The sequence below is a fragment of the Enhydra lutris genome, unplaced genomic scaffold (genome assembly GCF_002288905.1).
Source record: "Enhydra lutris kenyoni isolate GAN:26980312 unplaced genomic scaffold, ASM228890v2 scaffoldscaffold52, whole genome shotgun sequence".
Taxonomy (NCBI): Eukaryota; Metazoa; Chordata; class Mammalia; order Carnivora; family Mustelidae; genus Enhydra; species Enhydra lutris.
The window spans coordinates 937,214-963,532 of NW_019154136.1; the positions used below are offsets into that span (position 1 = coordinate 937,214).

The 26,319-nt window shown below is 45.5% G+C and overlaps 2 protein-coding genes across 6 annotated transcripts in view; one reads left to right on the plus strand and one right to left on the minus strand.

Moving 5' to 3' along the window:
- The window catches only part of LOC111157185 (synapse associated protein 1), a 33,125-nt gene extending 13,869 nt beyond the window's left edge, over positions 1-19,256 (minus strand). For both annotated transcript variants that reach the window (XM_022518467.1, XM_022518466.1), the window contains exons 1-5: positions 18,997-19,256; positions 12,051-12,169; positions 11,226-11,292; positions 8,758-8,831; positions 5,011-5,150 (exon numbers count right to left, since the gene is read on the minus strand). In XM_022518467.1, coding sequence (XP_022374175.1) covers positions 5,011-5,150; positions 8,758-8,831; positions 11,226-11,292; positions 12,051-12,169; positions 18,997-19,171 — 575 coding nt within the window. In that variant the 5' untranslated portion in view covers positions 19,172-19,256. The remainder of the gene's footprint in view (positions 1-5,010; positions 5,151-8,757; positions 8,832-11,225; positions 11,293-12,050; positions 12,170-18,996) is intronic.
- A 4,608-nt stretch (positions 19,257-23,864) lies between these two features.
- LOC111157099 (CTP synthase 2) overlaps positions 23,865-26,319 on the plus strand; it is a 99,045-nt gene continuing 96,590 nt past the window's right edge. For 3 of the 4 annotated variants that reach the window (XM_022518342.1, XM_022518340.1, XM_022518343.1), the window contains exon 1: positions 24,680-25,012. Coding sequence is in view for 1 of the 4 variants with exons in the window: in XM_022518343.1 (XP_022374051.1) it covers positions 25,000-25,012 (13 nt within the window). In the remaining 3 variants the exon portion in view is untranslated. Of the gene's footprint in view, positions 24,172-24,679; positions 25,013-26,319 lie in introns of those variants that run through there. The other variant, XM_022518341.1, reaches the window with a different exon arrangement.

The following is a 26,319-nucleotide window of genomic DNA, read 5'->3' on the forward strand; positions in this document are numbered from 1 at the left end:
GGACTCGATCCCAGGACCCTGAGATCATGACCTGAGCCGAAGGCAGCAGCTTAATGCACTGAGCCACCCAGGCGCCCAATTAGACAACACTTTATATTCACTTCGGAGAACCCACTTTTGGAGGTTAAGCACCTGGATCGTGAGGGGGCACAGAGATGAAGATACCCGGGGTGGGGGTGGGGTGGGGGGAACTGGGGCTCTTTACTTGGATAAGTTCAAGAATCTTAGACTGTTAACGTCACAGTTAGAGAGAAGTGAGCTTAGCTTTCCATGAGGTAGTGAGCTGCCTGAATGTCTTCAAAGTCACTTAATTCTGAGCTTTATGAAATATCCAAAATGAAACAGGTGTACCACCAATCTACAGCAGATCGTGGGCAATGTCTGCTCTCTTAATAGAGACAAACATCTGGGCTGTTTCCTTTCCCAGAGTCTCTCCCTCTTGATGTGAGAGGATGTGCTCACCGAGGCACATTAGAGAAATACTGTTACACTCTGGACAGAGTCACAATGCGAATGACATATAAAGATTCTGAGGGGGGCGCCTGGGTGTCGCAGTCAGCTAAGCACCTGCCTTTGGCTCAGGTCATAGTTCCAGGGTCCTGGGATCGAGGTCACTGGGCTCCCGGCTCCAAGGGGAATCTGCTTCTTCCTCTTCCTCAGCCCCTCTCCCCTGCTCATGCATGCTCTCTCTCTAATAAATAAAATCTTAAAAAAGGAAAAAAAGATTCTGAGGAGTCCTATGACAAAGAAAACCATGCCACTCCCAAATGTCTATCTTACCACTCATGTTTTCAAGGACTCTTAAGGCATTAGAATGCTGTAAACACCCTCTTCCCAGACAGTGGGCATAGGTCAGTCCAAGGCTGGAAAAGACTTGGGATTTCTCTACTGTCGGCCAAGTGAAGGCCTCAGAGGGTGTTTATGATGCAAGAGCCCTGGCTCATGCCAGCACTGGTGTTGCTGGGAAGTGTTAATGCACTAGAAGGTATTCTGAAATATAGAGTAAGTGTTTGTTTTGATTTCTTTTTTCTTTTTTTTGATTTATTTTCTAAATTGTTCCTGGCTAATGACGGCTTCTGTTTACAAAAACTGTCTGAAATGATCAAAGTTGCACTTCTGCATGCCAGGAAGGAAAAGTCCAGAAGCCCTAGATTTGTGTGTGATGATGGCTCATTTGTTTTATTATGGAAGTTTCAACGAAAACAAAAGTGGAGCAACTACAACAAAGAAGCCCCATGTACCCGAGACCTAGCCGACAATCACCAGTATTTTGCCAATCATGTTTTATCTATGCCCCTCTCCCCACCTACCTTTCTCTGGGTATAGGATGGAATATTTTTAAGACAATGCCACATCCTTTCATCCACGAATACTTCAGTAAGCATTTCTAACAGATAAAGACTTATAAAAAATGGTAACCCTAATTTCTAAAATCATCCCTAGCAGAATTAACAACAGGAAACTGGAATTATATTACTCAGTAGACAATTTACCTGACAAGCAACAAACTAGAAATATTGTTTGCCAAACACCAATTCTCCAAATCTTAAAAACTCTAAAAATTACTCTCAGCAGTAAGAGGGAGTCCAGAATTCTCAACAAGCAAACCTATGGAATCAGAGCTAGCTACGTGCCTGCCACGAGTACTCTGGGCCACACGCCCCAGAGTGCCCAGGCCTCTGGATAGTCCCGAGAGCACTGGCAGAGAACCCGCCATGTGGCCCACGGTGATTCATATGGTCTTCAAGTTAATGGAGCCTTTAGATGCAATGCCCACCTGAACCCCAGAGTTTTGCTACTCTTCTCTCAGAAGGAGGCAGTTATTCAGAATAGGTATAACCTTAAATTCTGATCTGAGTGTCCAACAGACATATATACAGGAACTGTTCAAAAGCCAGTTCTCAGGGTTTTGTGAGCATAACAGTAAAGAATAGATCAGATGATTTTTTTTTTAATCTCCTTCACTAAAAATAGCTACTTTATTTATTTATTTATTTTTAAATATTTTATTTATTTGACAGAGAGAGAGATCACAAGTAGGCAGAGAGGCAGGCGGAGGGAGGGGGAAGCAGGCTCCCTGCTGAGCAGAGAGCCCAATGTGGGGCTCGATCCCAGCACCCTGAGATCATGACCTAAGCCAAAGGCAGAGGCTTAACCCACTGAGCCACCCAGGTGCCCCTATTTATTTATTTTAAAGTAATCTCTACACCCAATGTGAGGCTCGAACTCATGACTCCGAGATCAAAAGTGATGGCAGGCAGGTGCCCCTAAAACAGCTACTTGTGGGGCCCCTGGATGGCTCAGTGGGTTAAAGCCTCTGCCTTCGGCTCGGGTCATGATTCCAGGGTCCTGGGATCAGGCCCTGCATCAGGCTCTCTGCTCAGCAGGGAGCCTGCTTCTCTTCCTCTCTCTCTGCCTACTTGTGATCTCTGTCAAATAAATAAATAAAATCTTAAAAAAAAAAAGCTACTTTAGACACAATCTAAGAATTAGATTTGTAATGAGATTTTAGCCATATAACACATACTCTTCTTCTTTTTTTAAAAAAAGATTTTATTTATTTATTTGAGAGATAGAGAGAGGTCAGTGGGAGAAGCAGACTCTCTGTCAAGTAGGGAGCCCGATGTGGGACTCGATTCTGGGACTCCAGGATCACAACCTGAGCCGAAGGCAGTCACTTAACCAAATGAACCACCCAGGCGCCCCCATACTCTTCTTTTTAGGAGGGGAGGGGAAGGCCATAAAAATTCACCACGAACATGCTGATAATTATGAAGAGTTTCACTACAAAGTAAACGTAAGTCACTACAAAGTAAACGTAAGTAAAAGGTTCGATACAACCGCTATTCCAAGTCTGCAAGAACACTTGTTCTTCTCTCACACAGAGAAGACCTTTCCTTCCATGGGAACCAAAGAGCTAGCACATATTTGTTAAAACCCCTGTTTGGGGGGCGCCTGGGTGGCTCAGTGGGTTAAAGCCTCTGCCTTTGGCTCAGGTCATGATCCCAGGGTCCTGGGATCGAGCCCCGCATCGGGCTCTCTGCTCAGCAGGGAGCCTGCTTCCTCCTCTCTCTCTGCCTGCCTCTCTGCCTACTTGTGATCTCTGCCTGCCAAATATATAAAATCTTTAAAAACAAACAAACAAACAAAAAAAAACCCTGTTTGGGGGCACCTGGGTGGCTCAGTTGGTTGAGGGTCTGCCTTCGGCTCAGGTCATGATCTCGGAGTCCTCAGATCGAGTCCCGCATCGGGCTCTCTGCTCACTGCGGAGCCTGCTCCTCCCTCTCCCTGCTGCTCTCCCTTTCTCTCTCTCTGACAAATAAATAAAATCTTAAAAACGAAACAAAACAAAAAAGCCCAAAACCCTGTCTGGCCAGCTAAACATAGCACAATGAACATGTATTTATTTGTGCTCCCTCTGAAAACACTTCTAAAATAATAGAAAAGGCATTAAGTAGACAAAATCCACATGACCAAGAGAACTGGCAAGAAGACCACAATGGAAGCTGGAAAGGTGAAGGGCAAAGAGTAATGTGCTCCGCAGACCAGCGAGCGCGGCAGCGACTGCACGCAGGAGGGACAGCAGCGAGAAGGGGTCTGTCTACCAGGCGTCTGCTCAGAAAGGCCCCGGGGGACAGGAGGCACCAGGCACCTCTGAAGGCTGGTGCCGGCTGGGCTCAAGAGAGGGGGAACGGTGGCAAGGCCCCACAGGAGCGGCCAGCTGGCTGTGACTCCCGTGCTGCCCCTTCCAGCCAGGGACTGTGTTCCCACGCAGCAGACAGTGACCGGCAACTGTGAGCCAAGCCGCTCCACACTCGGACAGCTGGCACAGCTGAGAGGGAGGCAGGAAGTGGAGTCCTCTCGGGGAAGCCACCCAGCCCTCAGCTACGAGCCGCCCTGTGCACAAGGCCAGTGGGAACACACAGCTCCCAGCGCTCCCTCAGAGAGGCGCCTTCAGATAAGGAAGCTTGAGGAAAACCTGCAACATGAAAGACAGAGCCCAAGACAGACACAGAGAAAAGCATTGAGACCAAAGAGTATTTCAAGAAAACTCTATTTCACATTCTCAAAGGACATGAAGATACTGCACCCATCTGAGAGCTGGGGCTCCTGGGTGGCTCAGTCAGTTGAGCAGCTGAGCTTTGATTTTGGCTTGGGTTGTGATCTCAGGGTCATAGGATCGAGCCCCATGTAGGGCTCCCTGCTCAGCACGGAGTACGCTTGGGAGTCTCTCTCTCCTCCACTCACTCTGCCCTGCCCCCACTTGTACTCTCTAAATAAATTAATAAATAAAATATTTTAAAAAATTAAAATAATAAAAATAGAATGTTATAAAAAAGAAACACTCACAGATTAATAAAGACTACAGACTAAAAGTGCAGCAGATTCAAAACAAGGAAATGGAATTTAAAAAAAGGTAAGAGCCCTTGGTGGCAGAGGGGAAGGGAAGGTGATCCTTTGTCGGGGGTGGGGGTTGCTGATACCCGTCAGGGTTGTATCCCTGAAGACAGTACGCTTGCACTGGAGCTCAAAGGACAAGTAGGGACTTTCGGAGGAGAAGAAGGCCTTTGGGCAGAGGAAAAACCTCGGGTGGGAAAGAGAACAAGAACACTGTTGCTAGAGAACAGAGCCTGAATGGAAAAGGGCAGTGGGCCAGGTCCTGGTGGGCCTTGGAAACCTTAATCCTATTTAGAAGACCCGGGCACTTTGGTTGTTTCTGTAGGAAACTGTTCTAGCTTCTTTCTGGGACTGGGGATAGAAGAGCACATCTTATCTACACCCAACGTTTCCTATTAGGTCTTCTCTCAGTTTTGATTCTATGGCCGTGTGTGTGTGTGTGTGTGTGTGTGTGTGTATGTGTGAGAGAGAGACAGACAGACTGCAGAGCATGAGCAAGCGAGCTGAAGGGCAGCAGAGCCTGTTCTCATGGAGGGAGAGCAGGAAACCATTCCACAACTTTGCCCTGACAGTGCGCACAGCCCCGCTCTGGCTCGGGAACACACTGCTTACAGTTTAGGAACAAGGGCGAATCTCATCCTGCTCAACAGCTCGTCCTCTTGAAGCATGACCAGGGCAACGGGATACATCTGGTCAAAGTCAAAATGAAACTGCACTCCAGCTGGAGGGTCACGAAGGAAATTCCTCTTGTCCTTTAAGGAAAAGGGGAAAAACATGGGGGAAACCATAGGATGCAATTAATATGAAACAATGCGTCCCTGATTTGACAGATACTGAATTCTCCTCAAGATTCCAGCCACAACGTCCACTGAAGTGTCATTAACTTATCTATTGAGAGTGGAGAACGGCAGATCCTGTCACATATTTAACAGTCTCAACTGAAGAGAGCCTCATGGGAGGCCAGGAAATTCAGTCGTGCAATTAGTTTGAAATTAGAGTTTAAAATCATATGAATACGTTTGTTTCAGTGCAGAATAATCTCAGAAAACTGGCTACTTAAATCTTAGGAACTAAATCTTACTAACAGCACCGGTCAGTTTCATCTCACCTTGCCTGTGTTAGATTTTAACAGTATTTTTGGTTTTTGAGAATTCCTACATTAATAAAGCAAGAACAAATCTGAACCTAAATGAATTTTAGTTATTTGACTTTCCAGGCTAAAAACTGCAAAGCCTGAAGTGGCCCCATCACGTTTCACCCGGGTCTCTATAGTGGCCGCCGAAGGGACAGCTGTCTCCCATTTTCCTTACCCAGGGCAACCCACTTTCTACCCTGCCCAAGAAAAACATGTGTTTTACCTACTACTAAAATCCTTCAATGACTCCTTTGTTGCCTTTAAGATGAAACCCAAACTTATGAGAAAGGTATAAAAAGGTCTTCAAGATCTGGCTTCCTACACCTGCATCCTGCAGTCCAGTCATCCCCACATGCTCACGACACCCCCTATCTGAACCTCCAGCCCTGCCCTGCATCCCCCAAATATCCACACACCCTCCTCCCAAGACTCAGTAACAGCTCCAATGTCATCAGTTCTGGGAAGCTTCCCCGAGATCATGCCCTCCCCTCTCCAAAACCAGCGAGCTGCCCCTCTCCTCGGTGCTTCGCTACCATCCTGCATGACGGTGTTCATCACAGGGAGTGACGCTGTGTGTACTCATCCAGCAGCTGTCCAGTAAGCCCTTCAGGCTCTTGGAGGGCACAGCTCATCTACGTCCAGTCCTAGGACAAGGCTGGCCCAGAGGAAGTTCTAAAAACAGTTTGCTGAACTGAGCTCTCACAACTATCTAATGATAGCATTATGCCCTAAGGGTTGCCCCAACATAAGGAGTTTAAAGGGTTACTCTGCTGTAGGGACTGAATTGTCCCTACGAGTGCTTGGCAAGTCAGAGAATGTAAGGCGACTCTGGCAGAGATTGCTAATTATGTCCCAGTATCCCTTCCTTCCTTCCTTCCTTCCTTTTAGGATCGCAACTCTTGAGCTCTAAATGGGCATGTGGCCACCCAGCCAGAGACCGGATTTCCCAGGCTCCCTGGCATCTAGGAGCGACCATGCATCTAGGCTGCCAAAGGGATGTAGGCCTGAGTGAGAGGTACAATTTCTGAGTCTCATCTTTCAATCAGTCTGGCATGCCCACCCACCTCTTTCCCAAATCCCATAGGCTAGAATGCAACCATGGTCACGGGAGCTGCCTTCCCCATACAGAAGGCAGACAACGCCCTAGAGGCTGGCACAGGAAAGGATTCAGACAGGAAACACAGGTCTGTAGATGACTTTGGGGGCAAAGCACCCCTACATGGACCATCTATCTCTGGACTCTTACGTGAGGGAGAAAGAGGGAGGGAGACAAAGTCACAGCTTCTCTAACCTTCCACATTTTTGGACTTCTCTATCACAGCAATTTAGTCTATCCCTTACCAAATTCAGCAGCCACTATAAAGGATGTACTGAAGATCGTTCAAAGCCTCTGCGCCCTGCTAAAATCGGGGATGCTCTCTTGTAGGCGTGTGTGTGCCTCACCCATTCAGCCGTTGACCATCTGGCACCTGCTGTGCGCCAGGCACTGTGTCACCTGCTCAGCAGGGCACAGCACAGATGGAGTCCCTGCCGTCACAGCGTTTCTATTCCAGTTGTCAGGGGTGGGGGGTGCGTGGGATGAGACAGACAAAGGCTTAGATTGCTAAGGCTACAAGAAGGGGCAACTGGTGGAGGGCTGAAAGGATGGCAAGGGAGGAGGTGACATTTGAGATAAGATCGTATGGAATGGTGTAGGGTGGGGTTCCAGGAAGAGGGGACAGCAATCACAAGGCACTAAAGCAGGACAGAGCTCGGTTTGCTTGTACACCAGAAAGACAGTGGCTGGAGTGCTGGGAGGCAGAGCAGTGGGGCACAAGGGAGGAGAGGTGTGGAAAGCCAAGGGCTTAGAAGCCAGTGGAGGTAGTTCAGATCTTAGCCTACAGGAGATGAGATGCCATCAGAAGTCTCTAGGCAGGAGAGGGACACGAAGGGAGATGATAGCATCAGGACCACGGTGGTGGCAGTGGAAAAGTGGAGTAGAGGTATATTTTGAACATAGTACTGTCAGGATGTGGGCAAGCCCTGGGTTGGGCAGGGGGGCAGCTGCGGGGAGGTATGACTGCAGGCAGACTCCTAGGCTGGCGACTAGAGAAAACTGGTGGATAACCGGAATCTTATTTTGCGATGGAGAAGATAAGGACAGGAACAGGTCTGGGGGACAGAGGAGCTATGGGGGCTTGACTGGTGAGTATCTGATGTTTACCCTCAAATGACAGCCTCACTGTCCTAATTTGCTTCTGGAGAAAAGCATCATGTGAGGTCAGCATCAAGTCTGGCCATAATACAGTAAACAAAATACATGGGGTTCACACTGAACTCATAATGGATGCTCAGGCCTTTGTAAGTTTTACTAATGGAAAGGAAAAAACCTTAAAATGTCCTGCGGGAGGGCAATGGACGGGAAGTAAAGCCAGTTCTTTGTCTGTTTCCTAGACTAAAGGTCCATTTATAACTTTGGCTAAAAAAGAAAAAGAGTGGATTAAAAACAAAGCCTGAAAATCACTGATATGGTAAAAGCCCCATTTGCTGAGTCCTATGCCAGGCAGGCTGCTGGGTGCTGAGAACAGAGATCAAAGTCAGCTTCTGCCTGCTAAGAATGCACAGCCTATGGAGACACATGTTAAGTAGTGAGGGTCATATTTGGGAGTCACATCCTCACGCCTGTACATGGCGATAAAAGCCCCTATCTACCTCACAGACGTGCAGTAAAGCTCAAAGCAGATAATGCGAAAGAAAGTTCTTTCTGAAACTGTCAGGTGCTGTACAATTGTTAACTGGTATCACTGTTCCCTCTGAAGTCTCAAGAGAAATTTTTGTGGGCCAGCACAGAAAATATTTTTTTTCAACTTGTTTCAAATATATTTAACAGTTAAAGAGAAAATTTAGACTATAATTTTTTCATTCAGATGAACTAGAATGCTACCCAGAAACTTTATATGATACCATATCTCAAAGATTATCTTAATAACATTAAATAATCCTAAGACTTAAAGAATTATTTTGTGTAATAGATTATACTTTACCATTAAGAAAAAAGAACTTAAGGAGAAGCAGGTTAAAACTGGGGGTGGGGGGGGAGACTTAGGGGGGAAAAACAGTGAAAGTTGATGTGTACAGTCCTAACAGCTCAAAACATTTTAAAAATTGTATAGAAGAAAACCATTCTAAGGATAAAATCATGATAGGAAAAAAGTATTTCTATACAGGGAATCATAGATACTTACAGCTGATAAGGCCAGGATTTGTTGTTGAATTGTTTCTTCATCATTACTATCAACCCATGGGGGCACTGCTGCTTCTAAAGGTTTTCAATAACAAAGGAAAGAGAAAAACGAGTTTACGAGGGTTACAATGCAATCTGTGGTTTGAAAGAATGAGAGTTTCCATATCATCATTTTAGCAATTTACTAACAAGTTCCAAACATGAACATTCATTATAATTCCCAGATGTGATGTATGACTAAAGCATGTATGCATTCGGTAAAAAAAAAAAATTACTTAAATTATACAGAGAAATTGGGCAACACCTTGACCAGGTGACTCAAGTCATCATGACCAATGAGAAAGAGAGGGCCGCTGTAGGCTTCTGGATGTGATGTGCTGAGGGGGACACAACATCATCTACGTAGTATTCTGGCCGAGAATGCATAATCTAAATCTAATGGTGAGGAAATATCAGACAAAGTCCAACTGAGGAATGGTTTATTTTAAAAAGGAAGGGGGAGGGGCGCCTGGGTGGCTCAGTGGGTTAAGCCTCTGCCTTCGGCTCGGGTCATGATCTCGGGGTCCTGGGATCAAGCCCCCCATGGGGAAATATCTGCTCACCGGGGAGCCTGCTTCCCCCCATCTCTGCCTGCCTCTCTGACCTACTTGTGATCTCTCTGTCAAGTAAATAAATAAATAATCTTTTTAAAAAATGGCAGATTTGTTTCATCACTTATCAGCTGAATAACCTTCAGCAAATTACTTAACCTTGCTAATCCTTCCTTTTAATAAAGAAGGTATTGTATATATAAAGTACCCCCCACTTAGCATGTACTCAGGAACTGTTAATTTCTCCTGTTCCTCCTTTCCTTCCCCTCAACACTAGGTCTCTGCTCAGCTCTCTTCATGCTTGACACACTTTTCACTGAGGTCACACTCTCATGGTTTTTACATGACTAACAATCTCTACTGGTAGATGGAATTCTCCATGCTTCAAACAGGAATCAACTGCCACTGCTGGACCCCATTCAGTTAATTTAGAGCAATGCTGACCGAAAGAACTTTCTGCAATGATGGAAATGTTCTAGGTTTGCACAGTCCAATAGAGAAGCCACTAGGTCCCATGTGGCTGTTGGGCCCTTGAAATGTGACTGGTGCAACTGAGCAAGGGCATTTTCCTGATATGCCACTGCATTCCCTTCCCTGCCTCTGTACATGATCCTCTCACCTGGGCTCTAATGGGCTCCTCAAAACTGAAAGTTTTCACCCTACTCCCTCAAAGTTCTATCTCAGAGGCTCTAACCAGCTCCTACGCCAAGTCTCTAAGCTGGGATCACTTGCACTGCTTCCCACGAATCACGAGGGTATGCTAATTTGTATAGATTATTTGTTCCAAAGATCTGCTTTACACTTTGAGTTTACCTAGGCATGACCATGCCTGATTCACCACATGACTAATTAGCTCTTTTTGAATTTGTGGCACTGTACAAACTGATTGAATTATTTTATCCCTTTGCCAAATTCAAAGACACGAGGCCAGTTTTGTGTTTGAGTGATATCCGAACAGCAAAAGTAGACATTGAGACCCGATAACTATCAAACATTTAAATGAGCACTTGTGGGGCGCCTGGGTGGCTCAGTGGGTTAAAGCCTCTGCCTTCGGCTCGGGTCATGGTCCCAGAGTCCTGGGATCGAGCCCCGCGTCGGCTCTCTGCTCAGCGGGGAGCCTGCTTCCTCCTCTCTCTCCCTCTCCCTGCCTCTCTGCCTACTTGTGATCTCTGTCAAATAAATAAATAAAAAAAAAATCTTAAAAAAATAAAAAATAAATGAGCACTTGTCAGTAAAGAAATGTATTGAGGGGCGCCTGGGTGGCTCAGTTGGTTAAGTGTCTGACTTCGGCTCAGGTCCTGATCTCAGGGTCCCGGGATCGATTCCCACATCAGGCTTCCTGCTCAGCGGGGGGTCTGCTTGTCCCTCTCCCTCTCCTCCTGCTCTCTCTCTCTTTCAAATAAATAAATAAAATCTCTAAAAAAGAGAGAGAAAGAAATGTATTAAGTAACTTCCCACAACACCACGTGACTTTTCCTAGCCCTCTATCACTCTGCTGGAAAGCTTTTTCATTTTTTCCTCCTGAAAAGAATGGGAAGACAGCCAACTTTTGCTAAGTGCCTATTATGTGTACATCACATACTGTGCTGGACATGTTCTAAACCGAGAAATGAAAGCTCACTCTCTTTCACAGCCAGCTCCCCAGACGGGCCATCACCCGCTGGTCTCACCCTCCATCCCAGGCACAGGGAACAATATCCTTCCTTCCTTTAAAGCCCAAAGGTTTATGAGCTTATCTCCCCAACTAGTCTTTCTGCTGCCTGAAGGATGGGGCTGTTACTTACACATTTTTCTATTGTCAGAGCCTTTAGTGTGGTGTCTGGTACACTAGTAAGTGCTCACAGGTAAGTATGTTGTATACAAAAAACCAGTATCATACCTGACTTTTTGGTATGCTGTTCCTCAACAAATTTTTTCTGTTCCTTCTGAAAATCTCCTATAATTGTCTGTTAAAAAATATATAAAGAGGCAAGTTACTTTGAGAACTTTATTATTAGATAAGAATTACATTTAAGATTTGGAAAGTCAGGAGATAGTTTATTTTCTTCAAATAAAATGATTTTAAAAAGTAGTACTTCCCCTTTCCCCAACAAACAGAAATTCAACATTTCTGAATTTTAAGTATATAACTCTTTTTATGATAGATTACCTTTTCAAATGCAAAGATAAACTGGGTTAAAAACTGAATTTTTGCTTTAGTCCAAAAAAAGCAATAAAAGCCAAGTCTAATCTCATTCCAACAAATACTACAATAACAAGCTAGCTAAAGTTTAATTGATGACCTCCTTAGCTCAAATAATTACCAACGTAAATGAAATTCCCTGGGCCTGCATCCTACCACTGCAGGAAATGAACAAACCTACTTCAAGTCTTAAAAGTGCAATTCTTAATGGGTTAGGACTTTAAACACCTAGACGAATGATGCAAAGACATAAATATATGGAAACAGTTACAGTTTAAAATTAAACTCACAATATAAAAAGTTTAGTGTTACCCAAGATTACCAGTGTATTTTAGAATATATTAAAATTAAAACCAAGGTTATTTAAATCATAGCTACTTCTTACACCAAAGGAGAAAAAACACCCAAGAATCTCAAAACAATTAATATTTTTATCAGAATATGATATCCTACTTGGGTTAATAAAGTTCATAAAAAGGGATAAATAGCTGCTAATGAATTTCGAAAGATGTTTAAATGTACCTTATCAATGATGTCATCTATCTTTCCTTCTTCTACTGATTTCTTTATTGTCTGTGCTGTTTCAGCAACTGATTCAGTTATCTTTTTTGTAGCAGCAGTTGCAAAGCTAAACAGATAGTCTGTAAAGAATAAAAGACAGTCTATGCTCCATTCAAGTACAATGGTTTTTATATTTGTGATTGTTCCCTTAAAGAGCTCTCACAGGAATCTTAAACCATAGGGCATGATTCCTGCTAAGTAGGACTTCAAATACTGACAGTACTCCACTTTCTGGGTGGACGAGCCATCCATACACGGCCTTTCAAAGAGCGCTAGCATACTCTCACCCCTTCTCCCACAGAAGCTGTTTCAGACTTGCCTTTCTCCAGCTTCTCATTTTAATTTATCTCAGTAGATAATCTCCCTTCCAACTTCACAAATAAGATCAAGGCTCCTTGCACTTTCCTTCTTTTCTAGACCCTAAATATCCTATTTTATTTTTTCCTTCCCTCTTGAAAGAAAAACATGCCCTTCCTTCCCTAGATTAAACTATCCCGTAATAAATCTAGGGGAATTTTTAATAAATAGAAATCCTTCTTTCAAAAAAAAAAGCAGGGGGGCGCCTGGGTGGCTCAGTGGGTTAGGCCTCTGCCTTCGGCTCAGGTCATGATCTCAGGGTCCTGGGATCGAGCCCCGCGTCGGGCTCTCTGCTCTGCTGAGAGCCTGCTTCCTCCTCTCTCTCTGTCTGCCTCTCTGCCTGCTTGTGATCTCTGTCAAATAAATAAATAAAATCTTAAAAAAAAAAAAAGAAACCTTGGCAAGTCCTAATATAAATATAAATCACCCTCTTAACTAATAATAATGAGCAAATACGCGGAGTAAGATTAAAACTGGAACACATAGGGGTGTCTGGGTGGCTCAGTCAGCAAGTGTCCGCCTTCAGGTCATGATCCCATAGTCCTGGGATCGAGCCCGCATCAGGTTCCCCACTCAGCAGGAAACCTGCTTCTCCCCCTGCTCATGTTTTTTCTGTGTCAAATAAATAAATAAGATCTTTAAAAATAAATGAATAAATAAAAATAAAACCGGAACACGCAAACTTTCATCTTTACAAAACAAAGCAAAAGCACAAAATTAATTTTCCTGAAGACTTGAAAAGACAAGTACCAAGGCTCTATCGCAGTTGTAACATAAAGATCTGTACACAGCAAGTGCTGTTTTGAAGTCCACACTGTATACAATGTAGGCTGCGCGAAGCAACTTCAGGCAGGTTCTGAAGCGGACTTGCTGGCGGCTGCTCCTGGGCAACTGGCCTTCCAGCCTCATCTAGTGGGAAGCACTCGCTGTCAGGGAGGTCTTGCCTCGGCTACTTGCACCTGCTGAGGGACGGGCAGGTGGACTCTCACAGCACTCAGCAGGGTGGCAAACCCCGGGAAGAATGGCAAAGGGAGCTCGGAACCTGGGATTAAATCCTCACTGGTGCCTGGTATCTCCTCCAGAGAATCAGGCAACTGGTACTGCTATCTGGGAGCAGCAGAACTATCTGCCAATCTGAAGGACTTTCTCTCGCACTTTCTGTCACCCTTACCATAAACAGTCTACTTTCTCCCATTATGTCTGGTGGCACCTACCTGTCAGTGATGTCAACAACCCATTGTGACTATACTACAGGCTATGACTTGCCTCTGGTTTCATTCTTGCCGTTCTTCCCCCTCCTATTCTACACTCACGTGACCCCAAGAAATTCTTGAGAATCTCCAAGGACGTCTAAGATACGTTATTCCTTGGTTTGAAACACTTATCTTGCCCTTCCTTTATTTGGCTAACTCTACATATACTGTGGGTTTCTGCTTACATAGCACTTTTCAGGCAATGTTCCCTGGCTCCTTGACTAGAGCAAGAGCTCCGGAGATGTGTTCCCTCAGCATCTGTGTTGTCAGACCAACAACAACATTCATGACACTATACTGATTACTTGGCGACTCTGTCTTCTCAGTTAGACTGAAGGCCCACCTTAAGTCCCACTGCAGCGGGGATCCAGGTTGTCTGATTCACCACTGTATCCCCAACGAGTGACAGTACTTGCTAGATGGACGAATGGGGAGCAACATAGTAAGTGCTGAGTCTTAGGGAGGTCCCTCATTTCCCTTTGGTTATGATTAGTCCATTTACAAAGTGGTGCAATGAATGTGGTAGACGGCCAGATTATTTTGTAAAAATATTCTTTGCTGATAGTCAAAGAAAACCAAAGTTCTAAAAGAGCAGGATTCCTTTTAAGATTTTCTCAGGAAAATATTTTTAATTAGAATCATCATTTTTATTCTAAGGAGAACTGCCATTTAAAAACTGGTATTTTAGGGGTGCCTGGCTAATTGGAAGAGCATGTGACTGTGGATCTCGGGGTCATGAGTTTGAGTCTCACATTGGGCGTACAAATTACTTAAATAAACTTAAAAAAATTAAAACTGGTATTTAGCATAATAATCTCAATCCTTAGATTTTAATGATTCCCAAGAGTGGAATACATGAACACAGAGAACACTGGAGGAAGTATAGTTCTTGTCCTCAAGGAATGTCCTTATTTCTAAACAAATAAGCCAATAAAAGGCTCAAAGACAAGAGGACCAAGAATAATCATTGAACAGAGGCACTCAGAGGAGGGAGGGAGAAGGTCTCCCAAGAGTAATTAGAGAGTGGGCTAGATTCCGAAGTTAGAGGGAGTGGGGTATGGGAAAGTGTGATAGGAGATTTTCAAGTAAGAAGCTCATAAAGAGAAGAAGTGGTTTATTAATTTTGCAAATTAATATATTGGGTGACACCAACTTAAAGACAGTTTTCATTAATTGGTTAGAAAAAATTGAGACGAAGGTAAGAGTTAACAGGAAATAACAGGAGTACAATGTCCACTTCAGGAACATAGGCACAAAGAGGAGGTCTGAACTAAAGCAGCAACCAAAGAAGAAAAGGAAGACTAAGTAAAATGGCTCTCGGTGAGTATGACTACACAACCTTATGGAAGGAGGGAGCAAACTGTTAACAATGAAAATAGTAATTTTAATCTCACAATCATCCTGGTATAATCTCCCCAGTTTACAGATAGGTAAGCCAAGGCTCACAAAGGATAAATGATCTGCCCATTAAGATAGTGGCAGACTCTGCTGACTGCCTAGCCAATGCCTATCCCCATCCTCCCTGCCAAAACAACCCCAATTTTGGGAACCAAGCTCCTGACCATTTGTACTACCTTCCCCCATGGTAAACCTGGATTTGTCATCAGAACTGAATTAGTTATGTTACTCCTGTATTGAAGAACACATATATTCTTCTGTACTGAAGCACACATGTATTTTTCTACATACACACTAACTTTTGGGGCCTTCTTAGTTGCAAACTAAGCAAGTTAGGCACCTAGAATTTGAAATGCACTTTCCTTACAGAAGGAGGATGGCCTAATTAATAGTTCCAGGGCACATACTAAGAGTACTTTTCAAAGGAGAAGAGGATGTAGCCCTTCCTCCATTTCTGGGCATGGACTGGTCTTCGGGACAGTTTTGAAGAAGCCAAAGCTCATTTTTGGCCATCCTTCCACATATTTAAACTGTGCAAATGACTCATGTATTTAACACTCTCAGAGGTATGGGTTGGTTGGTTTGTTTTTTTCAAAAGAAGAGCATAGATAAAGCTTCAATTTGGTCGACTTTAACAAAAACCAAGCAACCAATTTGTGCTGAATAAGAAGTTACTTTGGGACATGAGGCCTCCCTTTAGGGAGGTAGGGAGGAGCTCTTCAGTGAGTTCCCTTATAAACTGCCCTCCTTCTGAAGCAGGTAATCCTAGGAGGCTAGAGTTTATCAGAAGGGAGGACCAAGAATAGGAAGGTTTGGTTTTGGGTGGGGGAGTGGAATCTAGGCCTGGATGTCCACCATTTGTAACTGGTGAGTTGCCTAAATTTACAAATAGATCACCAGGAACCAGAAATATTTAGGATCCAACCTTGAAGGCAAGCACTCAACAAGTGTTTACAAAACAAACTGGGCTCCCAGGAGAGTCCATGTAGATTTTAAAAGGCTAAAGAAACCAATCTATGTAGTGGGAGTCAGGCTCAGACACACATAATTTCAGTTTTTAAGAGGGGAGTCTTTTGGGGGCATCTGGGTGGCTCAGTCAGTTAAGCCTCTGCCTTTGGCACAGGTCACAATCTCCTGGAGGTCCTGGGATCAAGCGCCCCCACCCAACTGGACCTTCTGCTCAGCAGGGAATCTGCTTCTCTCTCTCTCTCCTTCTGCCCCTCCCCACCGCTTGTTCTCTGTGTCTCTCAAATAAATAAATACAATCTTTAAAAAAAAAAAAAAGGGAGAGAGGAGTCTTTTTAGATAACATAGAGGGTGCCTGGGTGGCTCAGTCAGTGAAGTGTCTGCCTTCCACTCAGGTCCTGATCCTGGGGTCCTGGGATCGAGCCCCGCATCAGGCTCCCTGCTCAGCCGGGAGCTGGCTTCTCCCTCTCCCTCTGCCCCTCCCCGCTGCTTGTGTTTTTTCTCTCTGTGTCAAATACATATATAAAAATCTTAAAAAAATAATAAAATTTAAAAAAATAAAGATAACCTACCGCTTAGGATCAGTATGTAGAAAAATATCTGATCATCTCTCTTATCTTTCTGAAGGTTCATGTATAAACTAGAACCTTTACATCTTTTTTAAAATCACATAAATTTCAGAACCAAAAGAGCTCTCACTTATTTGGAAACTTTACATTCACAATTTGTTTGTGGGCAAGGAAGCGAGGGCATATCTCCATCTAACCCAAACACCAAGAGTCTGGTAAGGAAAGCACGGGATGGGAGCATTAGACTCCAAAGTAGACACCCATATCAAAAATACATTTATTTTAGGGGCGCCTGAGTGGCTTAGTCAGTTAAGCGTCTGCCTTTGGCTCAGGTCATGATCCCAGGGTCCTGGGATAGAGCCGTGACACAGGATCCCTGCTCACCTGAGAGTCTGCTTCTCTCTCCCCCTCTCCCTCCCCCTGCTCGTGCTGTTTCTCAAATAAATAAAATCTTTTAAAAAAATATGTAAATACAGGGATGCCTAGGTGGCTTAGGCGTTGAGCGTCTGCCTTCAGCTCAGGTCATGATCCCAGCATCCTGGGATCCAGTCCTACAACAGGCTCCTTGCTCAGCAAGGAGCCTGCCAAGGAGCCTGCTTCTCCCTCCACCTGCTGTTCCCCTTGCTTATGTGCACTCTCTCTCTCTCTCTCTCTGGCAAATATATAAATAATAAAATCTTTAAAAAAAAAAAAAGAAGTAAATACAAATGTGAGGTTTCAAGTTGACAATAAAGTCCTTGCTGTTTTAAGAATTGATTTCTGGGGAGCCCGATGACTCTGTCATTAGAGCATGTGACTCTTGATCTCAGGGTTGTGAGTTCAAGCCCCACATTGGGCATAGAGGTTACTTAAAAAAAAAAAAAAGTGACTTTTGATAGTCCCCTGAAGATAGACAAAAATGGTTCTCTATGTTCTATGAAATGGAGTAAACGCCCATACCCTGCTTTTCCTCTCAACTACCTAACATAGCCTTTCTGCTCGAGTCCAATTTATCTCACATACCTTTGAGTATTGCAAGCTCATTTCTTCTCAATTCTCTACACAAAGGGACATCAAACAGTTGTTCCCTCTTTAGAGATTTTGTTGCACAGCACTTAGTTTTAATTCTCTTCTGGAGTTTGGGGACCTTGAGCCAAGATTCTGTACTGCCATGTCTTGGGATTATGTCTGTTTTCCCTGTCCTTTCCCCAAACTTCTTGAACGTTAGAGCCTTTCTTTTAAAATTTTTTTTAAAGATTTTATTTATTTATTTGACAGAGAGGGATCACAATTAGGCAGAGAAGCAGGCAGAGAGAGGGGGGGGGAAGCAGGCTCCCTGCTGAGCAGAGAGCCCGATGCGGGACTCGATCCCAGGACCCTGAGATCATGACCTGAGCCGAAGGCAGAGGCTTAACCCACTGAGCCACCCAGGCGCACCATCTTTAAAAAAAAAAGTGGCTGCTTAATTTAGTGTCTACCTTTACTGCAGTTCTGTCACTTGTTGTGCCATCTGCTTTAGGCCCCACCCTCTCAAAGACATTTTGATTATTTAAGCCCGCCAAGGTCTCCAGAATCAGAATTACCAGAGCTATGTGTTTCTTCTTCAAGCCTACTACTTTTACTCTCCTCCCTAATTAGACTGTGGCTCACAAAGAGTATGGGCTTTCAAATTAGACAGACCTAGGTTCAAATTGCACGTCTACCACTTACTATCAGTATAACTTTGAGCCAGTAACTCTGGGCTTGTTCTCCCAACTCACTGGGAGGTTTAACAGATTAAATGAGATATCAAACATCTAGTAGCAAAACCTGCATCACAGACAAAAATGGTCAGCTACTTTCCTGTCTTAAAAAAAAAAAAAAATTCCCACTGCACCGACAAAGGAGACCAGCCTGAGAGGGAGGCCTTCCCTAACTCTTCCCACGATTTACTTCAGACAACTCACTTTGCCCTAAGGGCACAAAAGGGCACTTTCCCAACCAACTTATGCTCCTCAACGTCCCCCATCCTGGTGGGGGCGTGGAGGTGAAAGCTGGAGAACTCAACAAAAAACATTCCTTGTCAAACCTAAAGACGTCGAGACACACCGTTTTACGGAGGCCCTGGCTCCCAATGTTGACACACCTCGTCAAGACTGACCTGTCACCAGGAACTTCAGGCACAGGATTTGACTGCTGAATGAAGCTTCAGCCTTGCCCAGATCCTTACCAACCTCTCCCGTCCCAAGACGACCGAGTGACAAACTTCCTCCCCTTCCACCCAACCCACACCCCCCAACCAGTCGGGTCCGCGCACTCGGGCGTCAAGAAAAGGGAGCGGGCACCGTCCCCCGCCTCACCCCCCCCACACTTTCTCTCTGGTCCCCAGGGCCGGAGGAGACTCACTGCCGAGGCCTTTCGCCTGGTGAAGGAGTTCCTGGTTCCCCGCTTGACGCAGCTCCCCGTCCGCACACTCGGACACCACTTCAGAGCACTGCTGGGGTGGAGCGTCTCCCTCAGATTCCCGGCCACCCGCCGCCGGCTGCTCCAAGCCAAACCAACTGCTCAAACCCCGGAACATCCCGCCCGCGGGGCCGCCACCGCGGTCCCGGTCACCGGAGACCCTAACTGACACGGCCGGCTCCCGACTTCACAATGCGCGTCTCCCAGAGAGATGGCCGGAAGTGCGACACTGGAGCAGCCTCTCTATCCGTCTCCCCGTCTCTATGGCCGCTCTGCGCCAGCCGCGTGTACGTCATTTCCGCAAGAGGCCCCGCCCCGTTGGCCGTTTAGTTCAGTGACTTTATGACGTTCGTGGCAAGTAGACAATGGGTTTTCCCAGCGTAGTCCCGCCCGGTCCTTTTTCCTCCGGTGACTGGCTCAGACGTGTAAACGGCGTCTCTGTCACTCTAAGCAGCTTGGCTGCCGATTTAGCTTCGCCTTTTCAGGTCCAGCTGGGCCGTCGCCGCAGAAAAGGACGTCTTTAGCCCCTGAGTCCCAGTCAAAATTGGCCCAGGGTCTCTAGGTCCAACAACTAATTTACGGGGAGTACAGAGGACTAAGGAAAGTGTTAAAGGACACCACGGGATGAGGGTAGCAGAATCTAAGCCGTGAGAAACCACAGGACAAATGACCTTGTTTCTTCAAATAAATTGCAAGGAAGATAGGGGAAGGGGAATCTATAGATTAGAAATGATTTAAGAGCCATAATCCATGGCAACCTGTGGATTTTATTTGGATCCTAATTCAAACAAACATTGAGAGGGAAAGCACGACGTTTATAAGAACTGGAAATTTCAGTGCAGGATAGTTCATGAAATTAAGAAATTATTAAATTAAAATTTTTATTGTGGTAGCACATCCATGAAATTTAACATCGCAACGATTTTTAAGTGTACAGTTCAGTAGTGTTAAGTACATTCATATTGTGGTAACCAATCTCCAGAACTCTTCAAGTTGCAAAACTGAAACTGTACCCATTAAACAACTCCCCATTCTCTCCTCCCACCAGCCCCTGGGACTCACCATTTTACTTTATGTCTCTGAGTGTGACTACTCCAGGAACCTCATATAAGTGGAATCCTACCATACTTGTGCTTTCGTGACTGGCTTATTTCACTTAGCAGATGTCCTTGATGTTTATCTATGTTGTAGCATGTGTCAGAATTTTCCTAAAATTCTGATTTAAAAGGCTACGTTTAAAAAAGGCTGAATGATATTCTGTTGCCTGTATACACTGCCTTTTGTTTATCCATTTATGTGTTCATAGACGTTGGGATGGTTAATTTTTAAATTGTGGCGATGGTATTGTGTGTACTTAAAGGAGTTCTTTTCTTTTAGACAGTTGTACTGAGATATTTCCCAGAGAAATGATAGGATGTCTGTCATTTGCCTCAAACTAATACAGGAAGCGGAGTAGAAAATGGGTAGGGATATAGAAGAAACAAGCTTGGTCATGGTTTGACAGGTGTGCAAGCTGGTGTTTATACTTTTATGTATGCTGCTCTATACCTTTAACTTTTTCCATAATAACATGAAAATGAAAAAAAGAAAACAAACTGGTCGAGTGAACAGCTACCCCTCTAGAGCAGGGAGTGCATGAACAGATTTCATAAGCACAGTCTTGAGCAATCTGTTGGCGAAAGACACCCATTATTCCTCCTCCTCCCACCTATTTCCAGTGTCCTGGGGGAGTATGTGGGGACAGATCATGACAGATTCTGATTCTGATTTCCTGCTCTCCAGTTTTCCATCCTGAGGTATATTCACAGTTCAGGTTCAGGAGTTTGGCTTACTAAGGCCAAACAACTTTTTAAAAAAGATTTTATTTATTTATTTGAGAGAGAGAGCACGAGCAGGGCAGAGGGAGAGGGAGAAGCAGACTCCCCGCTGAGCAGGGTGCCCAACTCGAAACTCATCTCAGGACCCCAGGATCATGATCGAGGCTGAAAACAGAGGCTTAACTGACTGAGCCATCCAGGCACCCTAGGGTCAAACAACGTTATTGAGTTATGATTTAAATACCATATAATTAACATATTTAAAGTGTAGAATTCAACATTTTTTATATTATACTATTAATTTTTTAAATGGTAGTAAAATATATTTAACATAAAATCTGCTCTTTTAACTTTTTTTTTTTTTTTTTTTTTTTAAGTAGGCTCCATGCTGAGCGTGGACCCCAGCACGGGGTTTGAATTTCTGAACCTGAGATCAGGACCTGAGGTGAACTAAGAGTTGGACGCTTAACCGACTGAGCCACCCAGGTGCCCCTCTATTTTAACTATTTTTAAGTGTACAATTCAGTGGCATCAATGACATTTCAACCTGTTTTTAGAGTCTGGGTATTGATTTAGTTTTGAAAGTCAGGAGACATCTTAGGACCAGTGTTTTTTGGGATTTATGTCAGTAAAAACATGAAAGTAGTCAACACTCTACTGAAAAGGGATATTTGTTTCAGGTATGGTTGGACTGAGCCCAGAATTTCAGTCAGAGGCCTAGAGGAATGAAGGTTCTAACGTCACCATCTAATAGATGAAAAACCTTGACCTGTTATCTGTCCTTTCTGCCCTTCAAGTTTCTTCACCTGCAGAAATACAGTGCAGAGGTAGGGCCCAGCCCATTCCGCTCTACTTTTGCCTTATCTCCAGGTGTACCCAAAACCACAAGAAAGGCTCTGTTCCCCAGGGAAAGGTAGAAGTCTTCAAAATAAGAGATTGTATGAGCAATCAACTTAATGACAGACTTTGTATTCTCCTCTTTCTCTTTTCGATCCTTGTTGCTATGCTGGTTTTGGGCCATGAATAAACATTTATTTATTCATGACAATATTCTTGTCCCACCCAAATCAGTCCATCTGAATCCTGTTATCAAGTTTGTTTTTCTCTTCATATTTTCTCCATTTTGTATTAATAATACAATAGTCATCATAATAATCCCTTTGTAGTCACAAAATATCTTTCATCTGTTAGCTACATAGAGGAATAGAATAAGCCGAAGGCAGAGGCTTAACTGACTGAGCCACCCAGGTGCCCCAAAAGTGTTTCCTCCTTTTCAAAAAATTTACTTATTGGCCTTCATGAAGACTGGGGCTTCCATATACTTCCCGCTGGGTGGAGCCTCTGTGTATTTTCCCTGAAGTTGACATCACCGTCCCCAGTTCCTTCCTACTTCTTTCATGACACTCCTGTGTCATCCTTGGTGGGGAGAAACTCCCCTTTGCTTTGAAATGCATTGAATTTTTGCCATACAACCCTCCCCACCCATCCTTGTTGCTGTCTTCTATTAGCTCTCCGGGGTCACTCCTCCACATTCACTGAAGATTTGGTTCCTTGGACTCCTCCAAGTTCCAAGGACCTCAGTGTCCCCACACGCTGGCCTGGTGGTGATTGACCCACTCATTTGACTCTGTTTCAGCTATCAGACCCTAAACTGAATCATCTCCTGGAATTATTCCCCCTTTGAAGTCTCCAGGGCCAACACCACAGCTGGTGACAGCGTGCCAGCTCCTTTATTCCCATAGGCCTTTGTCTTTAGTTCTGTCTCTTTTCTTCCTAGCCTATCAGCTCTACACTGCTCTCCTTGTGTGGACTTCCTTGTGTGGACTAGACTCCCAGTGGAGTACCACAATCTCACATTCTCTCAGGCCCTCAACTGCCTCAGTCACCTCCCTCTACTCAGCCCACAGACTGCTTTTATCATAAATATCCATATTTATATATCTACCTATAGATAGCTCATGAAATCATAGCTGGGCATCATTACACACTATGGTTTCTAAACTCCCCTAGGTCTTCAATGACACTTTTGTAAGTTGGTACTCTAGTAACTCACACTGGTTATTCAAAATTTTCACCACTTTCCTAACTTCCATCTCAACTCCAAACCCTTCTGTTTTCCAGTTAGAGCCTTTCTTGTTCGGTGGTTTGTGTATGTTCTTCCCTTCCGCTGAATAAACTGTGTCCTCTCCCAGCACCAGCCATCCTCCAAGTACTCTTAAAAAGTCAGTGGGTGAAGCCCTTATGAACCTCCCCCCACCCCACGTTTGTTTGTTTTTGTTACACTAGTAATGTTTGACCAACTTTACTAATTTTTTCTTTTAAAATTTCATTTTATTTTATTTTTAAGATTTTATTTTTTCATTTGACACAGAGAGATCACAAGTAGGCAGAGAGGCAGGCAGAGACAGAGGAGGAATAGAGCTCTCCGCTGAGCAGAGAGCTCAAAGCGGGGATCCATCCCGGGACGCTGAGACCATGACCTGAGCTGAAGGCAAGAGGCTTAACCCACTGCGCCACCCAGGCGCCCCTAAAATTTTATTTTTAAGTAATCTCTACACCCAACATGGGGCTTGAATTTACCACCCCAGAGAGCAAGAGTAGCGTGTTTCCACCAGCTGAGCCAGGGAACCCTGGAACCAGGTGCGTCAGGGAACTTGACTGATTTAAGGAGACGTGTAGACCTGCCTTCAGGCCGTGAGCCCCTCAAAGGCAGGAATGGAGTTCTATTTGCGTCCTCTTAGCTTTTCTATAGTTCCTGGAGCGCAGTAAGCGATCCACAAACGTTTGTGGGACGTGTGAAGCTCTTTACAGTGGGGAGAACTGGACGGGAGGACCCGAGTAAGGATCTCGCCTTGCCAAATGGCAGTGGCTCTCCCGGAACGTGGCGTTCATCCGCGCCTCCGAAGTGCCTCTTCTAAGTGAGCCACGGAGGGGAGGAGCAGTCCCCGGGCCGAGCGAGGCCTGGGGCCAAGTGCATCCAGGGCGGAGGGTGGCGGGAAGCTGTCTGTCTGAGGAGTCACTTTTTAGGTGCTTGTTTTGGAGCATTGCACAAACGCGGGTGCAAACCCCAAGCTCACCAGCGTGAGTCAGCGGGGCCCGCAGCAGCAGGAGAGGGAAAGGTGGGCGAGGAGGGCGCCGCGCACCCCGAGGCCCGCGCGGGCGGCGGGAAGGACCCGGTGGCGACAAGGGACACCCCTAGCGGCGGCCCCTTCCCCAGCCCTACAGGTGAGCGCGGGCCCGCCGCGGGGCGGAGCGCGCTGTCCCCACCGGCCACTCTCCCGGCGCCGCCACCACCGCGCAGGTAACCTCCCGCCCGGACCTTCCCCGGACCCCTAGGGCCTCCGCGCTGGGGCCACCCCGCGTCCCCTGGGCCTCCGCGCTCCTAGTCCAGGCACGCACGTGGGGGCCGGGCGCCTTTGTCCCCTCGCCGATGGCGCCCGCGCCGAGTCGGAGAGGGGCGGGCAAGCGGCGCGTCCCCGCACTCGGCGCACGCAAGCCGCCGGCGGACGGCGGACTGCAGACGGGCGGGGGCCGGGGCTGCCCTGCCGGCGCCCAGTGCCGTCGGAACCCGCCCTGCCGCGGCCCACGATCTAGGCTCCCGAGCGTCGCGTCCCCGGGGTGCGCTTCTCCCCGCACGGGGCCTCGGAAGGGGGCGCAAGGGTCGGCTGCACCCCGGGCCCCATTTCTCCCTGGCCTCGAGAGCCCGGAGAGCCCCGAGATGGCGTTGGCGGAAGTGAAGCCCCGCGCGGAGTGAAATGGCCTTTCTGTCCCCTCCCCCGCGCAGTGCGCTCGCTAAACAACGACCCTAGCATTTCCCCCAGAATAGCTGTTTAGGGCGCACTGGGGCTAAGTACGCTGCTGCTACAAGGTAGCTTTCGTTTGGCAACAGTTTTTACGGATTGGATGTATAATTTACATACAACAAAATGCCCCCATTTTAAGGGTGCAGATCAGAGATTTGACGAATTATACACCCGTGGAACCACTACCACCGCGTGGACGTACACCATTTCATTTCCATCGTCCCGGGAAGTTCCCTCGTGCCCATTCCAGCCAGTCCACAACCCCTCTCCCCAGCCTGCCTGCTTTCTAGCATCGCTTAATTTTGCCTGCTTTCGAACTTAATAAAATGGGATCATTCAGTAAGTACTCCTGTTTTTGACTAATACTACTTCTTAAATGGTCGTCATTTGAGAAGGTGTTTCTTGGTGCTCCTGGTGTTTTCAGTTGCCCTTGGGCCTGAGCTGTCCAGTGTGGTAGCCACTGGCCACGTGTGGTTCTTGACTATTGGAAATGTGCTGAGTCTGAATTGAGATGTGCTGAAATAGACACACTGAATTTTGAAGACCTAGAGCCCCAAAAAGGGGGGACATAAAATACCTCACTAGCGAATTTTTATATGGTTTGTGTGTTAAAATGATAGTATTTTGGATACATTGGGTTGAATAAGATGTTATTAAAATTAACTTACGGTTTCTCTTTACTTTTTAAATATGGCTACTAGAAAATTTAAAATTACACAGGTAGTTGCTGTAATGTTTTTATTGGACAGCAGACAGAAGAGACTCTGCACACTCCTGTTTTGCCGCAGGAGTTCTGCTCCCTGCATAGAAGAGCAAAGGAAAAACTTCAGCCTTCACAGGGGCAAAAACAACTCAATTCAAGGAGGTAGCTTGAAGAGCCTGCTTTTTCCTGTGGTTTTGAAACTTGCTTCAAACTTGTTTGCTTTCAAGAGGTAGAAAGGAATAGGTGTCTCCTTGGTATTAAGTTACATTAAAAAAAAAAAGATTTTATTTATTTGTCAGGGAGAAAGACAGCGCAAGGAGGGGGAGAGGCAGGCAGAGGGAGAAGCAGGCTCCCTGCCCAGCAAGGAGCGGGATATGGCACTCTGCTTTGAGGACCCTGGGATCACAACCTGAGCTGAACACAGACGCCTAACTGGCTGAGCCACCCAGGATTCCCTTGAGTTACATTTTGAAGAAGGACATTGCAAAATACCTGATGTATTGAAAAAGGCATCTTGTGATTTTTTTAAAAAGATTTTATTTATTTATTTGACAGAGATCACAAGTAGGCAGAGAGGCAGGCAGAGAGAGAAGAGGAAGCAGGCTCCCTGCTGAGCATAGAGCCCGATGTGGGGCTTGATCCCAGGACCCTGAGATCACAACCCGAGCCCAAGGCAGAGGCTTTAACTCACGGAGCCACCCAGGCGCCCCAAGGCATCTTGTGATTTTTGAAAAGATAGAAAACTCATCACTGCCTACACCCCAACCACCTAAGTATTAAAATTTAGCTTTTTGATGTACTTTTGCTTAGTCTTAACTTAAAAACATAGTTGAGATAATATTATATTCAATTTTATATCCTTCTGTATAAGGGAATTTTTTATGAAAAATTCTTAGGCTTTTTACAATTACATGATGTGACTTCACATGCATGCACTCTAGTT